The sequence below is a fragment of the Ursus maritimus genome, assembly GCF_017311325.1.
Source record: "Ursus maritimus isolate PB19 chromosome X unlocalized genomic scaffold, ASM1731132v1 scaffold_X1, whole genome shotgun sequence".
NCBI classification, from domain to species: domain Eukaryota; kingdom Metazoa; phylum Chordata; class Mammalia; order Carnivora; family Ursidae; genus Ursus; species Ursus maritimus.
This window is the reverse complement of record NW_024423319.1, coordinates 111,643,529-111,663,856: the sequence shown is the minus strand read 5'-3', so window position 1 is coordinate 111,663,856 and position 20,328 is coordinate 111,643,529. Positions and strand designations below refer to the sequence as shown.

The 20,328-nt window shown below is 43.2% G+C and overlaps 1 protein-coding gene across 1 annotated transcript in view; it reads left to right on the top strand.

The window, feature by feature from the left end:
* Positions 1 to 20,328, top strand: part of REPS2 (RALBP1 associated Eps domain containing 2) — a 219,323-nt gene that overhangs the window by 174,438 nt on the left and 24,557 nt on the right. The window contains exons 15-16 of the mRNA XM_040633929.1: positions 13,947 to 14,030; positions 15,331 to 15,476. Coding sequence (XP_040489863.1) covers positions 13,947 to 14,030; positions 15,331 to 15,476 — 230 coding nt within the window. The remainder of the gene's footprint in view (positions 1 to 13,946; positions 14,031 to 15,330; positions 15,477 to 20,328) is intronic.

Sequence of the window (20,328 nt, the reverse complement as noted above, 5' to 3'; positions counted from 1 at the left end):
TGTTTTGCAGATAAGTAAACCAAGGCACAGAGAACTTCAGGAATTTCCTCAAGGTCATCCACAGCAAGTAAGAATTAATGCTATGACTCTAATCCTAGCTATCTTTCATCAGAGTGCCAGTTCCTCCAAAGATGCTATGCTATCCAACCATGACTCAGAATTAGTTTCTTTCGATAATTTCTATACACAGCATGGAGCTCGAACTCTCAACCCTGAGATCACGAGTTGCATGCTCTTCTGACTGAGCCAGCCAGTCGCCCCTTAACCTATCTCAATTGAGTTGTCAACTCAGTTGTTGACAAGTATCTTTATCAGAGATACACTTTATGTTATGAAACCTCTTAATGAATTAGCTTTACTCTATTACTAGTAACTTGTGTTCTTTCTTAGTTTACCCCCCTTACTGTATTGTGTTCATGGTATTGTTGTGTAAAGCTGACTTTGCTGGCATCATTCTTCTGGAAGGTGCCGTAAGTTCATCCCATTGATGGAATATGCTTACAACAGGTCCATACCTTGCCAAGAACTATCATGGCACAAAGGTTGCGATATGCTCCTGCCTAGCACCATCCATTTTATAGTGTCTCCTGGTATGTGTTATGTATTTAATTTAAATCCATTTTCTCATGCAGTATTGTCAAGGATTATAGGCAATAGCTGGATGCCATATTTCCTATAACTAACAAGCTACCCCAGTCTTTCCCCTGGGGGTCAGTTTGGTTGGTTTCTAGGTTCCTAAACAATGGAATCCTTATTTCTCTTCTCTGTCCCCCTCACCACACAGTGACAAAAACCAATTAGTACTCCTGTGTGTCAGGGAAGGAGAAAGTATGGAAGTGGGGCAGGATGGAAGGGTGTCCAAGTGTGCTGTGGTGTTCATGGGAAAGGACAATGGAGGACAGTTAGGAGTTGGACCCAGGGAGGCACCTTGACAGAATAGTTAAGAACATGAGCTCGGGGTTCACATTTTATCTCTTCCTCTTGCTGGCTCTGTATCTTTGGCCAAGTTATTTGTTCTCTTTGTGTCTCAGTTTCATCATGTATATAGTGGGGATAATGGTAGTGTCTACTTTCATAGGGTTGTTATAATGATTAAATGAGTATCCATAAAGCTCTTAGAATGGTGCCTGGCATATAGTCAGGCCTCAGTGCAAAGTAGCTGTTATAATTATCATCATTCCAGGCCCAGCAAAACAGAAGCAGGTTCTAGTTGGCAGACACGGAGGAGCAGACTCAGGATAACCAGAAATTAGTGGCCGGTCCTAAGCCCAGAATGAGTGCTGGACTGGCTTACTAAACCACTTACAGTAGAATGGTGTTCTTTCCTGCTCTTGTGACCTTTCACGGGCTGGCCCTCTGCCTACGTCAGGGGTCAGCAAACTACAGCCTGTAGCTCCAAATCCAGATCATCACCTTTTCTTGTAAATAATGGAAACATGAAGGAGGAGAATCGATGGAAAGACAGGTAGGCCTCCTCATAAGCCTTTTAACCCACCATCTCCTAACTCAAGGATCGTGACACCTATATCTATAGTTTGCAGCTTTGCCTTGAGGGCCTTTATCTGACCAAGATGCTCTTTCACAGTTTACTGGCAAAACCTTGAGCAAATATTCTTTATTCATTTGGCAGCTTCGAAGGCTTGCTGTGGGCAGGCCTTCCTAACTTTGTGTTTCTCAGACATAATCAGAAGAAACTAGACTAAGGCCTTGCCTTTAAGGTGAGAAAGAGGGAAAGAAACCTGTCCAGGAAAAACAGGATAAAGTCTTTCTTTCTTTCCAACTCCTCTTGAATGCCGTGTTCTGTTCAGCAAATTATATACATATCACTTCATGGTGTGTTGGTAAATATTCCCTCTGGGAAAAGAAAAAGCCCCACTCTGTAGCCTTTCCTCATGTCTGTGTTGTAAATACCCCCACCGTTAGCTGATGGCAGGTGGGGTTGGGAGGTGATGTGTATCATCAGCTCGTTGGTACTAGTGTGCTCTGTAGTAGACAGCTTCACTTGCTGCTAAATCCTTCTGTCAGGGGTTCTGTATGTCACACAGGAACTGCTCGTTTGTTTTTAGTCTAGGGCACTGTTGCAGCCCAATCCCAGAATGTGCTGTTAGAAATGGGACCATATTTTTGAAGTCGCTAGAGGTGAAACTCCCCTCTTGTTTACATTTAACTTGTGCCACTAGGTGGCACTTTAAGAACATTACAGGAAATTAGCTACTGGATTTATTTTTTAACTTTTTATCGAAGTATAACATGCCAATTGAAAATTGCACGTTGAATGTGCAACTGAACGAATTTTCACAAGCTGAACACGTGTATAATCAGCACTCAAATTAAGAAACAAAATATTACTAGCACCCCAGAAAGTACATCTCATGCTGTTTTCCAGTTACTATCCCTTCTTAGGGTTACCACTATTCTGACTTCTAACAGCGTAGATCAGTTTTACCTGTTTGCTACTTTATATAAGTGGAACCATGCAGTATATACTTTTGTGTCTGGCTTCTTTGGCTTACATATATTCTGTGATTCATCCATATTAGTGTGTATAATTATAGGTCATTGCTGTATAGTATTCCATTGTATATGCAAAGATATCACTGTTTTCCACTGTTGATGGACATATGGGTGGTTTTCAGATTTTGGCAATTATGAATCATGCCGCTATGCATGTTCATGTACAAGTTTTTGAGTGGATGGATGTTTTCATTTCTCTTGGGTATATGCCTACAGTAGAATTGCTGGGTCAGGGCGCCTGGGTAGTGCAGTCGTTAAGTGTCTGCCTTTGGCTCAGGGCGTGATCCCGGTGTTCCGGGATCGAGTCCCACATTGGGCTCCTCCGCTGGGAGCCTGCTTCTTCCTCTCCCACTCCCCCTGCTTGTGTTCCCTCTCTCGCTGGCTGGCTGTCACATAAATAAATAAAATCTTTAAAAAAAAAAAAAAGAATTGCTGGGTCATAGGATAGGCCTTAGTAGATACTGCCAAACAGTTTTATAAAGTGTTTGTACTGCTTTATATTCCATCAACAGTGTTCCTATTCCAGTTCTTATATCCTCATCAGTACTGGATTTATTTTGTGACTGGCTCCTAACTCTTAAATAATTTTTATAGTTCCCTCTCTAACCAGCTATTTCTAATTGAAATTTTTAGAAGCCACCTTCTTGTGATGGACATAGCTCATGCAGGAAGGGCTGTGTCAACCCAAAAGCGAACATTAATCACAGTCTAATTATCAGCTATCACTAGTTAGAAAAGATGTTCAAATATTTCCATCACTAATACAGAATAACAGAACTGGGAATGGAATTGAAGATTTTAAGTGTGGTAAAAGATCGAGAAAGGCTAGGGCTAGGGCTTCAAGACACTTTGAAATTTTTATATACTTTTGCTATTGTTGCCAGGCCTATATATGTCAGGGTTGGGGGACCAGCAAAAGAGATTTCTAAAGGCCTAATATCCAGATGTCTTTGAATTGTGTTGGTAGTGGCTGCCTGTTTAGTAAGCATGTGTTTGATATGGCAAGAGGCATGCATATGGCACCTTTTTTTTCAGCCTTATTCAGTGGGAAACATGAATCTCAAGAGAATCCTGTCATAGATCCCCTTAACTATGAAGTCTATGTTGACTCTGCAGAGAGCATTATCATATGGCTTTTAGGTATGTGATGAATAGAGGGTGGGGCTCAGACTTGACTCAGATTTCTGTTCTATTAGTAGAAATTGGAAATAGAAAAACAAAATCCCAGTCATAGTCAAAATATTTGTCTTTTAGACCAAAATAAAGCACCCATCCATGGTCCTTTAATTGTCACAGTAAGTCTGTTTCATGGATATTGTCCATAATCCTGTGCCTTCCAGAAATCCTGAAGGGATTATGCTATGTGACTGCTGTATCCAGGGGCTTGTTGCCCATTGTAGTTACTGATTATCCACTTCTGTCGCAGTTGTCCCTGAGCTCCTCTGTCAGTGTTCCCCTGGGTGTCACCAATGTTGTATTGGCCAGCTGTAGGGGGCTACCAGAGATGTTCAGTGTAAGCTGCCTGAGATGTCTGTGATGAGGCAACCATGAAATCTGAAAGGGCTTTTATTTTTAAAAGCTTCTTTCCTCCAATATTGATAGCAGCAATATTCAGTGGCACAAATTTGGATTGTGGATAGCCTGCTTTATGGGACCTGTGTATACTCTAAACTGCAGTTAGCATGTTCTCAGTCTAGGTTTTCATCTTTTGGCAAGAGAGGAAGAGTCCTTTATGTTGAATTAGCTGCTCTTTGCAGTTGCAGAATCTATGCCTGGGAAACCAATTTTATATTTACTCTTTTTTCTTTAAAGATTTATTTATTTTAGAGACAGAACATGAGCAGGGGGAGGGGCTGAGGGGGAGAGAGAGAGAGAAAGAGAGAGAGAATTCTCAAGCCAACTCCCCACAGAACCTGAAGCCTGACGTGGGGCTCGATCTCACGACCCTGAGATCATGACCTGAGCCAAAACCAAGAGTTGGATGCTTAACGCCCTGCCCTACCTAGGCGCCCCTGTATATTTACTCTTAATTATGATAGTAGCTGCCATTATTGAGTGACTACTGTGTTACTGTGCTTAGCACTCTAGCCAGCTATTTTGCCTAATCTTTACAAATGCTAGGATTTAGGTGAATTATCACCTTGTGCAGATGAAGAAACTGTGTCTCAGAGATGTTAGTACATGCCCCGTTTGTATACCAAGAAAGTGCAAACCCTGGATAGATTCCAGAGCCTCTGCCCTGTAACTGATGTGCCCTGTGGCTCCAGTTACGGTAGGATGAATTCTTGACTTGTCCAGTGGAACATAAAACAGTGTTGAATTCATTACTAGCTCATTCCACACATTGATTCAAGTACTTGCTATGTGCTGCCGTTCAGGTTAGGCATCAGGGAAAGGACAGTGAAGCAAAACATAGATCGTGCCCTCCAAGTGCTTACACACCAGCTCCGTTTCTGTCTCTCATAGGTGACTTGGGTCATGGATTTTGGCAATCGTTCTTGCAGAGAAATTCAGTTTTTTGGACCCTGTCTCTGAAACTGATTGTGGCCTGATGGGCTTTGCTGTGGCCATTGTGCTGCGGGCCGTTGGTTCTGTATCTTCTATGCCTGGATATGACCACGTGCCTTTTTCTCATGTGCCCTTATCTAGCAGACACAGAGGTCAGGTGAAAAGTAGGCATCAAGTGACATTTAGAATACTAATAGGATGCTGGAGATTCCCTAGAGGCCATAGCACAATCATTTGCTCATCTGCCTAGAATTTAGCTGTTGCCTTTGTGATTCCCAGTCTTGGGATCTGCCTGATTCTTGGGTGATAGATGAAACTTGAGTTTCTTTTTCTAATCTCTCAGCGTGAGTATTACAAAGTTTATAAAATAAATTCACCAATTATCCACACCGTAGCAATTATTTCTGCAATAGACTACTTGCTTTTTTTTTTTTTTAAAAAGGATTTATTTATTTATTAGAGAGAGAGGGAGCACACATGAGCAGGGTGAGGGGCAGAGGCAGAGGGAAAAGAAGAGGGAGAGAGAGAATGTTAAGTAGGCTCCCTGTCGAGATCGGAGCCTGACACGGGGCTCAACCCCACGACCCTGAGATCATGACCTGAGTGGAAATCAAGAGTTGGATGCTTAACTGACTGAGCCACCCAGGCGCCCCTAGGCTACTTAATTTTTAAAAAGAGATTTGGTCTCTTTTCTCAGTTTTATTGAGAAATAATGTACATTTCTATATAAGGTTAAGGTGTACAGCATGATGGTTTGATTTATATATATTGTGAAAGATTACCACAATATGTTCAGCTAACATCCATCTTCTCATATAGATAAAAGAAAGAAGGGGTGCCTGCATGGTTCCATCGGTTGAGCATCTGACTCTTGATTTTGGCTCAGGTCATGACCTCAGAGTCGTGAGATCAAGCCCTGTATTGGGCTCTGGGCTGGCTGTGGAACCTGCTTAAGATTCTCTCTCTCCCTCTCCTCTGGTACTTCCCTTCCCTCCCCCAAAAAAAGAAAAGAAAGGGAAAAGTTTTCTCTTTGTCGTGAGAACTCTTAGGGTTTACTCTCTTAATAACTTTCCTATATATTGTGCAACAGTGTTACCTATGGTCACTATGCTGTGCATTATAACTCTACTAATTTATCTTATAACTGGAAGTTTGTACCTCTTGATCACCTTTCTGTAATTTCCCCTCCCCTCCCCACTGTTTCTTTTTTTGTTGCAAATTTGACATTTATTTACTTATTTACTTTTAAGACTTTATCTTTTTTAAAGATTTTATTTATTTGACAGAGGGAGTGAGAGAGCACAAGCAGGGGGAGCAGTAGAGGGAGGGGGAAAAACAGGCTCCCCACTGAGCAGGAAGCCCAATATGGGGCTCGATCCCAGGACCCTGGGATCATGACCTGAGCCAAAGGCAGCCGCTTAACCAACTGAGCCACCCAGGTGCCCCAAGATTTTATTTTTTAAAGTTATCTCTACACCCAACATGGGGTTCAGACTTACAACCCTGAGATCAAGAGTTGAATGCTCCACTTACTGTGCCAGCCAGGCACCCTGCAAATTTGACTTTTAAACAAAAGTCTTACTGCTGAAGATTTTGCCCAGCTTCAAATATTTATTTATTTTATGAAACCATATGGCAGACACCCCTATTCCCTCCACGGTAAATGGACAAGAAAACAATTAAGCCTAGTTAGTTTTTGGTGCAGCACCTGTGGCCCTTTTCAGAACAGGACCTTGGAGACTTGGTTTTCTCATTTTTTCAATGAAGAGTTTGGGCCATCGATGGTCCCCAGTTGGTCTGGACTGGCTACATAAAAATTACCCAGGGAGCTTGTTAAAATAGAAGTTTCTAATGCTCCACCCCTAGGAGATTCTAATTAGGGAAGTCTGGGGTAGTATCTAAAAGTCTGTAATTTATAAAAATTCTCTGGATAATTCCGTGTAGCTATATTTGGGAACCACTGGCTTAGAAGGTCTAGAACAAACAGAATTGAATTGGGAAGGAATTTCTGGTCTGTTTGAAGATTCAGGTAATACTTAATGTGCCTGGAGTGGGATCTATATGGGCTAACTAATGTAGTTATGATGCAGAGGCAAATTGGAGACAGATGATAGCAGATCTTTAACTGGCTGAGTGTCCCTAAGGCCTGTGGTGCTATGCCATAGGCCTAGGGACCAATTGAAAAGATTTGAGGAAAAAGTGTTTTGATGAGGAAAGGTGCTTTACAAAATTATTTCCTCAGTGTGTGCAGGGTGGATTGGACTGGGAAAAAACCTGAAAGCTAGAGAAAGACCCACGGCAGTTTTTACAGTGGCCCAGGTAAGAGGTGTAATGAGCACATGGACTTAGATGGAAACTATGAAACCTTTGCAAAGCTAGCCTGCCTGGGTGGAACTGGAATCTGGGACATGTTGTTTTAAGCTACTTTTAAAAATCCATAATTTATCGGTGTTGTGTTCCTTTGCTTTAACTATTATAATGAATGATTTTATTGTGTTTGTGTCCAGGAGCTTTTAAAGGAAGCCCAGTAAATAAGTTCATGCAGAGATGTAGTTGGCAGCAGCAACAGCTGCTATTGCAATGAAGGAGGGAGGAAGGGAGAAACGAAGGGAGGCCTTTCTTGCCAGGCAGCAACCCCGTCCTTACACTGCCTCCATACTCTTGGGGAAGGGGGTCTAGCAGAGGCTCCCTGGAGCTGGATCTGCCAACCACTCTGCACAGTGCTCCTCTGGAAGGATTAGGTGTGGAATGTGGCATTTGGCATTTGGGTCAAATGGAATATTTTTCCTTTGTTCCTTAAAATCCAGTTTGTAGGTCATTGTTTCCCAAAGCATGTTCCACAGAACATTAGTTTTGTTGGATGTTGATAGGAGTTACATGAGAATAAGAAGTTGGAGCCAAATCAGTTTGGAAACTGCTGGGTTAAGCAAAGGCAGTGGCTTCCTTTACCTCACAGGATTTCAGAGTTTGTGTGATGTGCTGTGTACTCTGTGAATTTCTAGGAGGGAGATAGACTATGCCATGTTCCCTAAGCTTATCTGGATACTCTGTTTCCTCTAGGCCAGGGGCTGACAAACTAAGGCCCACAAGACAAATCTGTCCCACCATCGTGTTTTTGTAGATAAAGTTTATTGGAACGCAGTCACACCCATTCATTATGTTGTCTTCTTTGGCTGCTTTAATACTCAGTAGCAGAGTTGCACATTTGCATTGAAGAGACAGAGACCAAATGGCCTGTACAACTAAAAATACTTACTATCTGGCTCTTTACAGAAAAAGTTTTCCTATCCCTGTCTAGGCAATTCATAGAACTGGTGTTCCCTGGAACCCCTATTTGAGAGATACTGCTGTAAGAAGATAGAGGTGGGTTGTTCTAGCACTGCTTGTGATGAATCTGCTTAATTTTATTCAGCTTTTATGCTGCCCTATTGCTTTTTCTCTTGCTCTAAACTATTTCCTCCCAACCATTTATCCATTGTTGAAGATCAAAATTTGGCTCCCATGTGTCATTGTTCTTTCCTTTCACTTATCACATACCATCAATCACCAAGGATGTATCCAGTCTCCAGCCACATATCTCTCAAATCTGCCTATCCCCACTCCCACCAAACTGGTTTAAGTGACCATCACCTCTTGTCTTGTTTTCATTTTCAGTCTTTTTTAAGTGAATTGCCTTTGCCCACTAGGGGTTGCTTCTAATCCATTTTACTCATTGGATTCAGAATCATCTTTCTAAAATGCAAATCTAGTCCTATCACTTCCCTACTTAAAATCTTTCAGTGTCCCTCCCCCCCCACCACACTTTGTGGCCGTAAGGCTAAGCTCCAAATCCTCAACATGGACGTATTAGCCAAGGTCTGATTGGGAAAACAGAAACCACTCTAGGTATTTCACACTGGAAGAGATTTCATTTAAGGGATCAGGTACTTAAAGAATTATCTGTGCTAGAGGAGGAAAGAAAAGGGAAGGCTACCAGTCAGGTTTGCCACAATTTTCTGAATGTTAAGACATTCCAAGAACTAAAGGAAACAGCTGGAGGACCTCAGGCTACCTGTAGCATCTAAGTAATGATTTGTGGGAAAATGCCTGAGGCCACTCTTAAGATCTTCTGACTGCTGAATCCCATGCTTTTCTTCCCACCTGTTTCTGAGGAACAGTAACATAGCTTGTTTCTTTCACCTTCTTGGTTTCATGTGAGTGACTCTCAGAGTCAACAAGGAACATTATTGAAAGGAGATTTTATAAATGTTCTTCCCAGGTTTTTACCCCCTGCAACATAGGGAAGAACCTGGAAGTGGGGAATGGTGCTGAGTGGTGAATAGACCATCTGGGACAGTGATCTCTAAGACCATGTGGGATCCACTCCACTGCCTTTCTCCAGCTTTGGCTTTCTTATTCTTCTCTACTGTTCACCTTTATTCCACCAAATTTCAGACCTACTAGAGTGGGTGTTTTTGGAGGCCTTAAACAACTAACATTTACTATCTCACAGTTTCTGTGGCTTAGAGATTTAGGAGAAACTAATCTGGTGGTTTCAGCTCAGGGTCTCTCATTAGGTTTCAGTCATCTGAAGGCTTGACTGGGGCTGGAGGATCCACCTCTAAGATGGCTCTCCCCCATGGCTGTTGGTGGGATGCCTTAATTCCTTGCTACGTAGGCCGCTTGTTAGGACTGATTGAGTGTCCTCACAAGATGGCAGCTGACTTTTTCCAGAGCAAGTAACCTAGAGGGAGACCAAGGAGGAGAATACTAGAGTGCTTTAACTCCCTTGTTCTGGGAGAAGTTTGCCTGGTGTCTCAGGTCTGGTTCCCCAGAAGCAGAACATGAGATGAGGATTTTTGGGAAGTGATACACGAGATATGCGAAATAAATATCTGTATAATTGAATAAATGAACAAACCCTTCTTCTGGTGGAGAATCAAGATGCTTAGCCTTCCTGGGCCTGTGTCCATTTCTGGGGAGCCAGCTGAGCAGGGACCATATTGTCCCATCAACCATGGGAACGGGCAAAATCCTAGAACAGATGTCTCCATTTGGAGTGGCAGCACCTTCTAAGTCCATGTGACTCATACAGGCTTTTCTTTGCAAAATTAGGATGAAACTGTATTTCTTATTTGTGGGTAGGGAAGTATTAATATTAAAATATGAGATATATATTTTTAAAAGGAACTTTAGCTGGAGTTTCAGTGAGCTCTTAGCTAAAAGTACATTTTCCTGCCTTGCCACATCCTGGTTGGGTACATGTTACATAGTGAGCCATGAGGGGAAGACTGCCATTTGTACTAGTAATTGTAATCCACAACCTTCAAGCATTGGCTTTTATTTCAGACAATCAGAACTTTCAGACAGGGGCGTATTGTCCATACTGAGTTTTTCCCTACTTTAATATATGGAGGAAAAGGGAGCTGCTGAGGCTCCCGTTTCATGGGTTATTGTCTCCAAGTTGTTACCTTAGAAAAGTCTGAAGAAATAGCAAAGGTTTGTTCTGCTTTCCAGCTGCTAAGCCTTACACTATTTTCCTGAGGGAAAGTGAAATAGTTTCTTGCAAAGAGGGGCTTTTGTATCTCTAAATCTCATCTTTAGTTGTTGGGTTTTTAAATTTTTTACCACAAAACATTTTTTAAATTTTTTTCCTCATCTCTTTTCCTGGGTTAATGCCTGGCTCTGGTGAAGCTCTGCCTTTCCAGGACCTTCGTGATTCCTGTGCTCCAGGCCCCTCACAAGATTTCACTCCTCTCAATGTTCAGTAGATGGACCCATTTAAAATCAGTCATGGAGTGGGGACGGAAGGTCTTGATGTTCCTCCCAGGGAGGTTGGTGGGTAGATTCCACCTGACATAGCGCCAAGGAGCTGTTTGTTCTCGGTTGTGGAGCTAGAAAACCTAGGCCTTTGGATACGATTTCAGGAAGGTAAACCATAAATGGAAAAAATTGTCAGACATTTTTCATCATCCTTCCCAACTCCCACTCCATTGTTTTTTGGGTTTTTATAGATGTTTAAGAGAAAGCAGAGGCAATGACAATGACCTTCTGCTACTTTTGCTGTGCTCAGAATCCTTATTTTTGTTGAAGAGGGTCTGATTTATCATTTCCCTCAGTATTTCCACAAGAGAGAGATTGTTTGTCTCCTCAGGAAAGGGAGCAGTAGGGCAAACACTTCTCTCTGCCTGTTGATGGAAGAGAGCTGAACAGGTGAAAGGCGGGGAGACTGGTCCACCACTCCTTTTCTCTCTGGCTGGCTGGCAGGATGTGTCACTGCATACCTGTGGTCCTGCAGAGGCCTGCATGCATAGACTTGAGGCCGGAACATTTGTGTTCCAAGCAATAGTTTTGTGGATGGAAGGCAAGAAGGGGCATCAGGTCCAAGTTGTGTTCTTCTGCACAGGTCAGGGGAAGCCCTGCATTTGGAAGGTTGTTGGGCCCTCATTCAGCCATTAATAAAGCTGACATTGGGCCCGCGGATCTTTTTTTTCTTTTTTCCTTTCCTTTTCTTCTTTCTTTTCTTTTCTTTTCTTTTCTTTTCTTTTCTTTTCTTTTTTTTTTTTCTTTCTTTCTTTCTTTCTTTCTTTCTTTCTTTCTTTCTTTCTTTCTTTCTTTCTTTTTTGAGAGAGGGCACATGAGAGCTGGGGGGAGGGGCAGAGGGAGAGAGAGAGAGAATCCCAAGCAGGCCCCACACCCAGTGAGGAGCCAGTCGCAGCGCTTGATCTCAGGACCCTGAGATCTTGAGCTGAGCCGAAATCAAGAGTGGGGCACTTAACCAACTGTGCCACCCAGGCACCCCTGGGCCCGCAGGTCTTGAAATATGACACCATTTGTCAGAATCCCCAGGGGAGGTGGGTGAACTCTTAACATTCCTCATACTCTTGACAAGGAATGGCTCCCGGATAGCTTTGCATGGCTGTTGCCTGGGTGTTTCAAACTCTGTGTGCCTGAAAGTGAGCTCCCCTTACATCTGCTTCTCTCGTGGTGCCTGTCTTGGGGCTAGGCCTCTGTATTGTCGTGTTGTCCTAAGCTGGTTGGTATCGGAAGTTGGTATCGGAGCTTCCTTTCTCACCATCCCCATGCACTGCCCCTCCAGCTGGCTGTACCCTGCTTATCACTCAGGTCTTAGCTGTGATATCACCTTCACCCAAGTCTTGGCTGACCCACACAGCCTGGGTGTTCCTGGAGCCCCCATACTTCCTCACCAAAGTCTGAATTCCACCGAAGCATGTTTGCCCCGTCATTTCTCTGCCTTTTCCACTAGACTTCAAGCTTCTTGTAAGAAAGGTCTAAGTATTGTTTATCTTGAATACCAGCTCTAGCATGGGGCCTGCCTATAGTAGCTGATCAATAAATATTTCTTGAATGAGTACCACTTGGGCCCAAGAGTACCTGAGGCTGTATAGCATAGTGGTCACTAGCCCACCACTGGAACCTGAGGTTTGGGTTTGGACCCTGCTGTTTGTGTGATCTTGGGTGAGTTCCTCAACTTCTTGATTCTCAGTTTCTTCACCAATAAGACGGGGTAATAACTATTTCCTAGGGCTGTGATGATGATGAAATGCTTTCATTCATGCAGAACACCTGGAGATCTATATGACACGGTGTTTGGTGTTTCATATAACTGTCGACAACAGCAGCAATACAGTTATCCTTAATGGAAAGGAGAAGGCTATCAGCAAAACTTGGAATGAGAAATCAGGCATGTTGAGTGCCTGCGTCATGGGTTTGAAGAGGTGGAGAGGTGGTTGGGAACTGAGGTTTCTAGCTAGGGCAGTGCAACTGTAAGACCAGATGGGATTGCTCTGGAAAACAATGAGTGGTGGTAGGAGAAATAGGGTGGGAGAACCAAAGACAGAACCTTGAGAAATCCTACATCTGAGGGATAAGACGAGTCGAAACAGGAAAGAGAGATCATGATTACCGGCAGGTGACTGCAGGTCATCAGATGCCAGGGACAGGAGTTTTAAAAAGATAGTCAGGGGTGCTGTGCTGGGCAGAAGGCTTGGGAGAAAACTAGAAGAGGCAGCAAGAATCCAATAAATGGGGGATTAGTGCCCTTGTCTATTTCAGTAGAGGCAGAGGAAGGAAGAAGCCAGGCTCTGCAAGGAGTTGGAGGAGGCCGGGTTAAGGACAGAATAGACATACTCGGGATGATTGTTGTGCTGCAGATGCATATTACTTTGCTGGCAGAGCACTGATGTCACTATAACGAAGAAGTCACGTTAGTTCTTATGGAGGGTTTTTTCTTTGCATTTTAATACTTTGCATTGCTGGCTAATAGCAGCTGAGTGTTGCAGGCCTCCTGGAGACAGGGAGCAGCACATGGCACCTAATCTCCCTGTGCTCTCCTGCTTGGCTCTGTGGCATCTGCTCGGTCTTGAATGGCTTTGGGGGCAGTCCTTGCCAATCTTGGTACATTTGTCCACTGATTCCATTAACAAACGGTAGCCTCAACCCTTCTGTTTACTCCTTCCATCATGCTCTCCCACCCCTACATTTTTTAAGGTAAAGAGTCATAGCTCTTACAGTGTTTTTCTAAGGAATTTAATATTTTTTAAAGTTTCAGTGTTTTTTATTATTATGGTTACTGTTTTTGTTAGTGCTTGGGTTAAAATTTTAATTCATTTCTCAGCCCTCTTTTTCAGTAAGCCTAATTTTTTTTTAGCTTGAGCTTGTAAAACATTAGTTTTCAATAATACCTATGTCTAGTTATAGACAACATTACCATGACTCCTTTTCCTAAGATTGAACAATGCTGGAAGGAGACATGGGAGGGAATGGCACGGTCTAGGGAAGGTTTTCTTAAAGACCTGACCATGCTTGGCTGCAAGTTGGTCTAAATCAACTTCCACTTAGTGACATTTTCTAAGTGCTCTTCATTATATATTTAGGTACTTACGTTTTTCCATTTTTATCTTCTGTGTGATATTTCACTACAGTCTGAACAAGCGTCTGAGGCTGAAATACACCCCCAGCTGAACAGAGCCCCCTCTCAAGCTGCAGACAGTAGTCCAACAAAGAAGGTAAGGCCTGTAGGAAGGTGCCTCTGTGATGGCATTTTGAGCCCCTCCCCTGGGCTTGTCTCTATTTGCAAATCTGTTTTACTTTGGTTTTGGTGTCCTGACCTGAATGTTAATGATCCAGCTTTCCTAGAATTTGGGTTCTTTGTGAAGATTAGGTTGCTGATGATTCTTGGGCCTGACCTTGATGTCACTGACAGTTTGCACTTCCTCTTCAGCTTCCAGCTACACATGGTGGCCTTGCTTTTGGCAAGTTCAGGAGGTGTGGTGGGGAGGGCCAAGTGCCTTTAGCAGAACCCTGAGTGCTGCTGAGCTTCTAGGAGGGCCTCTGGTGGGGGGGGGTCTTTGTGAAGATTAGGTTGCTGATGATTCTTGGGCCTGACCTTGATGTCACTGACAGTTTGCACTTCCTCTTCAGCTTCCAGCTACACATGGTGGCCTTGCTTTTGGCAAGTTCAGGAGGTGTGGTGGGGAGGGCCAAGTGCCTTTAGCAGAACCCTGAGTGCTGCTGAGCTTCTAGGAGGGCCTCTGGTGGGGGGGGGGTGTCTGCCCTTCATTGTCTATGTGCCATGGTCCTCTCTTGCATCCTGGCGTCTTCACCTTAGCCCACCTTTGTCACTGAGTCTCAGGTCACTTGCTCAAGAGGCACCACTCACTTGTCATGCTATCTGTTCACCTTGTTACCCTTTCCTTGCTGCTCCCCATTTTTCTAAGGCCCTCCTCTGGTCAGAGCATGGGCCGTGGTCTTGGGAGCACGGGTGAGGAGGGGCCTCCCAGGAAGCAGGTTGGCTGTCTTCTTCCAGAAGACACTGTGGCCCTTGAGCTTAATTTCACATATGAATTGGAGTGCAAGAATGAGGAGCAGATGGCTGAGACCTTCACAAACTTAAAAACTTGCAACATATTCCCACAAGCCCCAAAGTGAGGCAAGAGTGAGCTTTGTCTTCAGTCAGAAAAGGCCTCATGGTGTGAGATGCACACAGCATTGAAAAAAGGGAGGGTGGGCAGGTGGGCCACTGGAATGATTTCTGTGTCCGTTTAGGTGCAAAAAGCGGTAGTAGACTGCAAGCATGGAAAGAAAACAAAGGAAAAAAGAAAGGCCCCTAGAATCTGATACCTGTGTCCTCCCCCCACCCTGTTTTTGGGAAGCCATGAATCAGCCTTATGTCCTCAGGTGTGGGGTTTGAGCAGAGTGTGCACCTGACCTGGGAATGGCCCTAGGAGGAACATGAGGACATTGGCATGATGGGGGAACATTTCAGTTTTTAACTTTTGGGTTTTATTTTTTGTATTTAATCCTCAGGACATACCATATTCTCAGCCTCCATCAAAGCCCATTCGAAGGAAATTCCGACCTGAAAACCCAGCTACAGAAAACCAAGAGCCTTCTAGCACTGTTGGCGGGCCAGCGTCAGCAGCGACCGGGAAACCCCATACAGCAGTCCAAAAGTAAGTACGTCACATCAGGGAGGTCAGAAACTATCTTTTCAATCTTCGTATGTGTGTACATGTAAATCTGTTTACATTTATACTCATGGCCATAGAGGGGTGTTATTTTATGGTTGTAGTTTTGCCTTACTCCTCTTTGTGGTGGTACTACAGGCTCCTAGTCATCTAGAAAGAGACCTTCTAAGCTATAGAACTTAACCTGAGCCAAGGGGCAAGCGAGTTCAAAACTGTGGTGTTTCAGTTTGGTTTGATTTCCTTCCCTTCCTTCATCCTCTTCCTCTCCTTCCCAGCCCTCTTCCTTGTGCTGGCCCACATTTTCCTAGGAAGAAGACAGTTATAAAAGTGGCAGTTTCCCCTCTTTACCTGTCTTATGCCCCCCCCCCCCAGGACAAATGGCTAGCTTCCTGACCCTCAGACCCAACTTTGAGTAGACATGGCTTGTGGTTTCTTTTCATTCCCCATGAAAATTTTCTGTTATCATCTCAGCACAGAATGGTCACATGTGGAGCCTCCAGAATATCTGTCTGACTGGCTGTAACAGACATTGGAGGAGGTGGCAGGCTGGGGAGTGGGGGGCACCTGTGGACAAGGCCAGGAACCGAGAGAACAATGCTCTAGACAGACCATTTTTCTACAGGGGCTTTGGCTTTAAGAAAGGCTATCACTTGCCTCAGTTTCCCTGTAGTGAAATGGAGCGAGGTGTTGAGGGCAGAAACCTCCTGCTGTGCATGACTTCACAAGTGAACTCGACTGGTCATTAAAGTCAGTGCTCAAGAAAAGCTCTGACACTGCTCATGGGGCCTTGCAGATCCCAGGGGCTGCTGTGGGTTTCTCCTGCTTACGCTGTCGTAGAAAAAGAAGCAACAGATTCGGTGGGTACAACTTGCCTCTGAAGACAAAACCCCATTGTGACTCTTCAGCACTCTTCAGCACTCTTCAGATGATGGTTTTTGTGTCTGTTTTTCCAAATAGACAGTTCCCTGGTGGTATCAGTGCATAAAGGAAATCTATTTCGTTCTTAATGGCCCCTGAGAGCTTTGACCATCTTTCAGCCACTGTCAAGCCTCGCGGATGGATCCCTGTCAGGGACAAAGATGGCTAAACTTGCTTCCATGTGCCACCCTGGCTTTCCACTGTAGTCTCTGCTTCACATTACTGCTGGTCAGTCACTGCTGGCTATAGCACCCCCCACACTGGATGGAGGGCAGCTGGCGGAGCTCACGCAGAGGTCTTTTTCAGTTTCTTTCCTTTGTCTGTGTGTTTTTTTTAAAGTTTTATTGAGATATAATTCACACAGCGTATAATTCACCCTTTTGCATGTAAAGTTCAGTGGTTTTTAGTATATCCACGAAGCTGTGCAACTGTTGTCACAAACTAATTTTAGAACACTTTCATTGTCTCCAAAAGAAATTCTGTGCTGATTAGCAGCCACTTTCCATTCCCTGTCCTGTGTCCCAGGCAACCACTAATCTACTTTCTGTCTTTATAGGTTTGCCTGTTCTGGCCATTTCATGTAGATGGAATCATGCAACATGTGTTCTTCTGTGGCTGGTTTTTTTTCAGTTCACATAATGTGTTGAAGGTTTATTCATGTTGTAGCATGAATCAGTACTTGATTCTTTTTTATTGCTAAATGATGTCCCATTGTATGAATATATCACATTTTATTTATCTACTCATCGCTTGACGGATATTTGGGTTGTTTCCACTTTGAAGCTATAAAGGATAATGCTGGTATACTATGTATGTACAAGTTTTAGCATGGACTTATGTTTTCATTTGTCTTGAGTATGTACCTAGGAGTGGAATTACTAGGTCATACGGTCACTCTATATTTAATATTTTGAGGACTTGCCAAAGTGTTTTCAACAGTGGCTGCAACATTTTACAGTCCTGCCAGTAACATATGAGAGTTCCAATTTCTCCTGTTTTTTTTTTTTTGCCAACACTTTTGTTATCTTTTTTTTTTTAAATTATGACAGCCATCCTAGTGGGTGTGAAGGGGTATCTCACTGTGTTTTTGATTTGCATTTCCCTAATGGCTAATGATGTTGAGCATGTTTTCATGTGCTTATTGGCCATTTATTTATCTTCTTTGGAGAAATGTTTGCTCAGATCCTTTGCCCTTTTCTGCTTGGATTATTTGTCTTTTTATTTTGAGTTATGAGTTCTTGACCTATTCTGGATACATGTCCCTTGCCAAATGTATGATTTGCAAGTATTTTCTCCCATTCTATAAGTTGTTTCACTTTCTTGATGGTATGGTGTCATTTGCAGCACAAAAGGTTTTAATATTGATGGGTCCAGTTAATTTTTTTTCTTTTGTTACTTGTGCTTTTGGTGTCAGAGCTTGAAAACCACTGCCTAACCCAAGTTCATAAAGATTTTTTCCTCTGTTCGCTTCTATAGGTTTTATAGTTTTAGCTCTTACATCAAAACCCATGGTTAATTTTGAGTTCATGTTTGTGTATAGTGTGAGGAAGGGACCCAACTTCATTCTTTTGCATATAGATATATAGCTGTCCCCGCATCGTTTGTTGAAAGGAGATACTTTCTTTTATTTGCCTGTTTAGTGACTGTCCCTCATTGTGGTACTCTCTCACTAGTTAGGTGACCACGTGGTGTCAGACTGAGCAAGGCTAGTGACCACAGCAGCACAAATAGTGCTGTAAATGTTAGGGATGTAAGCTTTGGGTCAGGGGATTTCATACAGCTTGTTTTAATTCCTAGACTAGTTTATTTTGGGGTGATAAGCAACTTAGCGTTCATCATTTTTTAACCCCTGGAGAGAGAAACAGCCAGACACATGATGGTTAGTCTGTATAGTTCTTTCTCAACCAGGTTCTGGGAAAGAATGAAACTTTAATGCCCTTAGACATCCATTGTCTGTGGGAACTTATCCTCTCTCCTATGCATGTAGAGTGGTCTTTACTGTGTACTGTTTTAGGGAAAATTGAGAAAAGAGTCATAGATAATTTTCCTAATTGTCTAACAGAACACTGGTGAAGAAAGGCCAAAAAAATAAACTAGTTGAAAAATGGTCATCAGCTCTTTGGGAAATGAACATCAGAACTGACCTGTTGTAAGAAGCAAATTCTTCAGATATCATTGTTGTCTGTTTCATTTAGGGTGACGGAAAAATAAAATAGTCTCTCTAAGTGAGCGGCTGAGTCCAGATTATAACTGATAAACAACTCTTGAATTGTGTCAGAATTACTGAGCTGCTTGTAAGGACAAAAGTGGATTTTTTAAAGAAATAATTTAGCTTACTTGTTTTCCCTCACATCTTGTCCATCTAGTAAAGGTGGACTTTGGGAAAATAGAATGGTTTGAACAGTTTGGAGAGAGAGGATGTTGTATAACAATACTGTGACTGAAACTGTGCCCACCTCCATGGCTTTTGCTCTTCTCTGTAACCCCGGGAAGTGTCCTGAGCCACACCAGGGCATTCCCAGCAGCCCATGTGGCAGTGTCTGTTTGCCTGCATGACATTCTCAGTGTGATGGGAATTCTGTTTTCCTTCCTGCTTCATGGTTGGCAGTCCTGGAATGTCTGTGGGGTTGATGAGTGGCATCCCTAATGAAAACCTGCCATTTCCAAGTAAAGAAAAGGAAATACAAGTTCAGTTCTTAGAAGCTGTGCTCATAATTCCTTGGGAGAAATCAGGGCTCAGGTCGAAGGCTAAGAAGATTTTTCTCATCTAGAGACCCCAGTTTATATTCTTTCAAATATTGGTTCAGCTGCTTGAATGAAACCCAGGTAACAGATACTCAGATAATGTAGAAATTGACTTCTTTCTTGTATAAAAGTCGAGTTGGTAAGTGGTCCCGAAGCATAGAGTAGCTCTGTGCAGGAACCCAGGTGCCTTCCCATATTCTTATTCTAGGTCCCCATGGGGGTTGCCTTTATCCCTGTGGTTGAAGATGTCTTCCTAACATGTTCACATTCCAGGCTCCAGAGAGGGGGAAGGAACAAATGGAGAGAAAGCAGACTACTTTTAAGGGTATGACTCAGAAGTGGCATCTCTGATCACTTTGGCCCAAACTTAGTCGTAACGCCTTACCTAACTGCAAGAGAGACAGGGAAATGTAGTTTTTAGTTGGAGGGCCATGTACCTCACTCAAACTGAGAATGATAGGCTACTGCAAATAAGAAGGCACAAGAACAGGTTTTGGAGGATAGTCTGTCACAAAACTTTGAGTGGACAGTGCCTCACGGTGCTGCAGTTCTGAATTGATAGATAGCATGACACACAATAGAAACAGTCAAAATAAATGTCCACTTAAATATTACTCCTTCATTTCCCTCCCTGGAAACCAGGCCAGTTAGAGAGGAGCCTAGAACAGTGAGTAAAAATACTAGAAGAACCTGAAGAGACAATCTCTGGAAGCAACTCTGAAGAGGGTGAGGCAGATTAAATGCTTTGCTGACCCCTTCAGAGGTATTCTGGGCTTGATCCTATCTTTGTCTTATTTAGGGCTCCTTTGGTAGCAAATAATAAAAGGCAACTTGAGGTAGCAAAATATACTATTTATTGTAAGGATATAGGGGTGACTCAGGGAAGTCAGTGGCAGGAGTGGATCAGAAGAGAAGATTGCAAACCTTCTGGGGCTCATTCTGATGCCTCTCAGTTTTCTTAAGGTGTTTTTGACATTTTTATCTCTAAAGACTTCTCAAGCACCTTCTGCTCCAGAGCTTACATTCTCACTGTGCCGGGCCCAGGCCGAACTGAACTATTTGCCATAACTCGAGTCCTTCGGAGGGAGAATCTGGTCAGCTCATCATGGGCCAGCATCCATTCAAGTGTCAAAATAGAGGTGAAGGTTTTCTTGAGACAAATGGAACTGCCTGT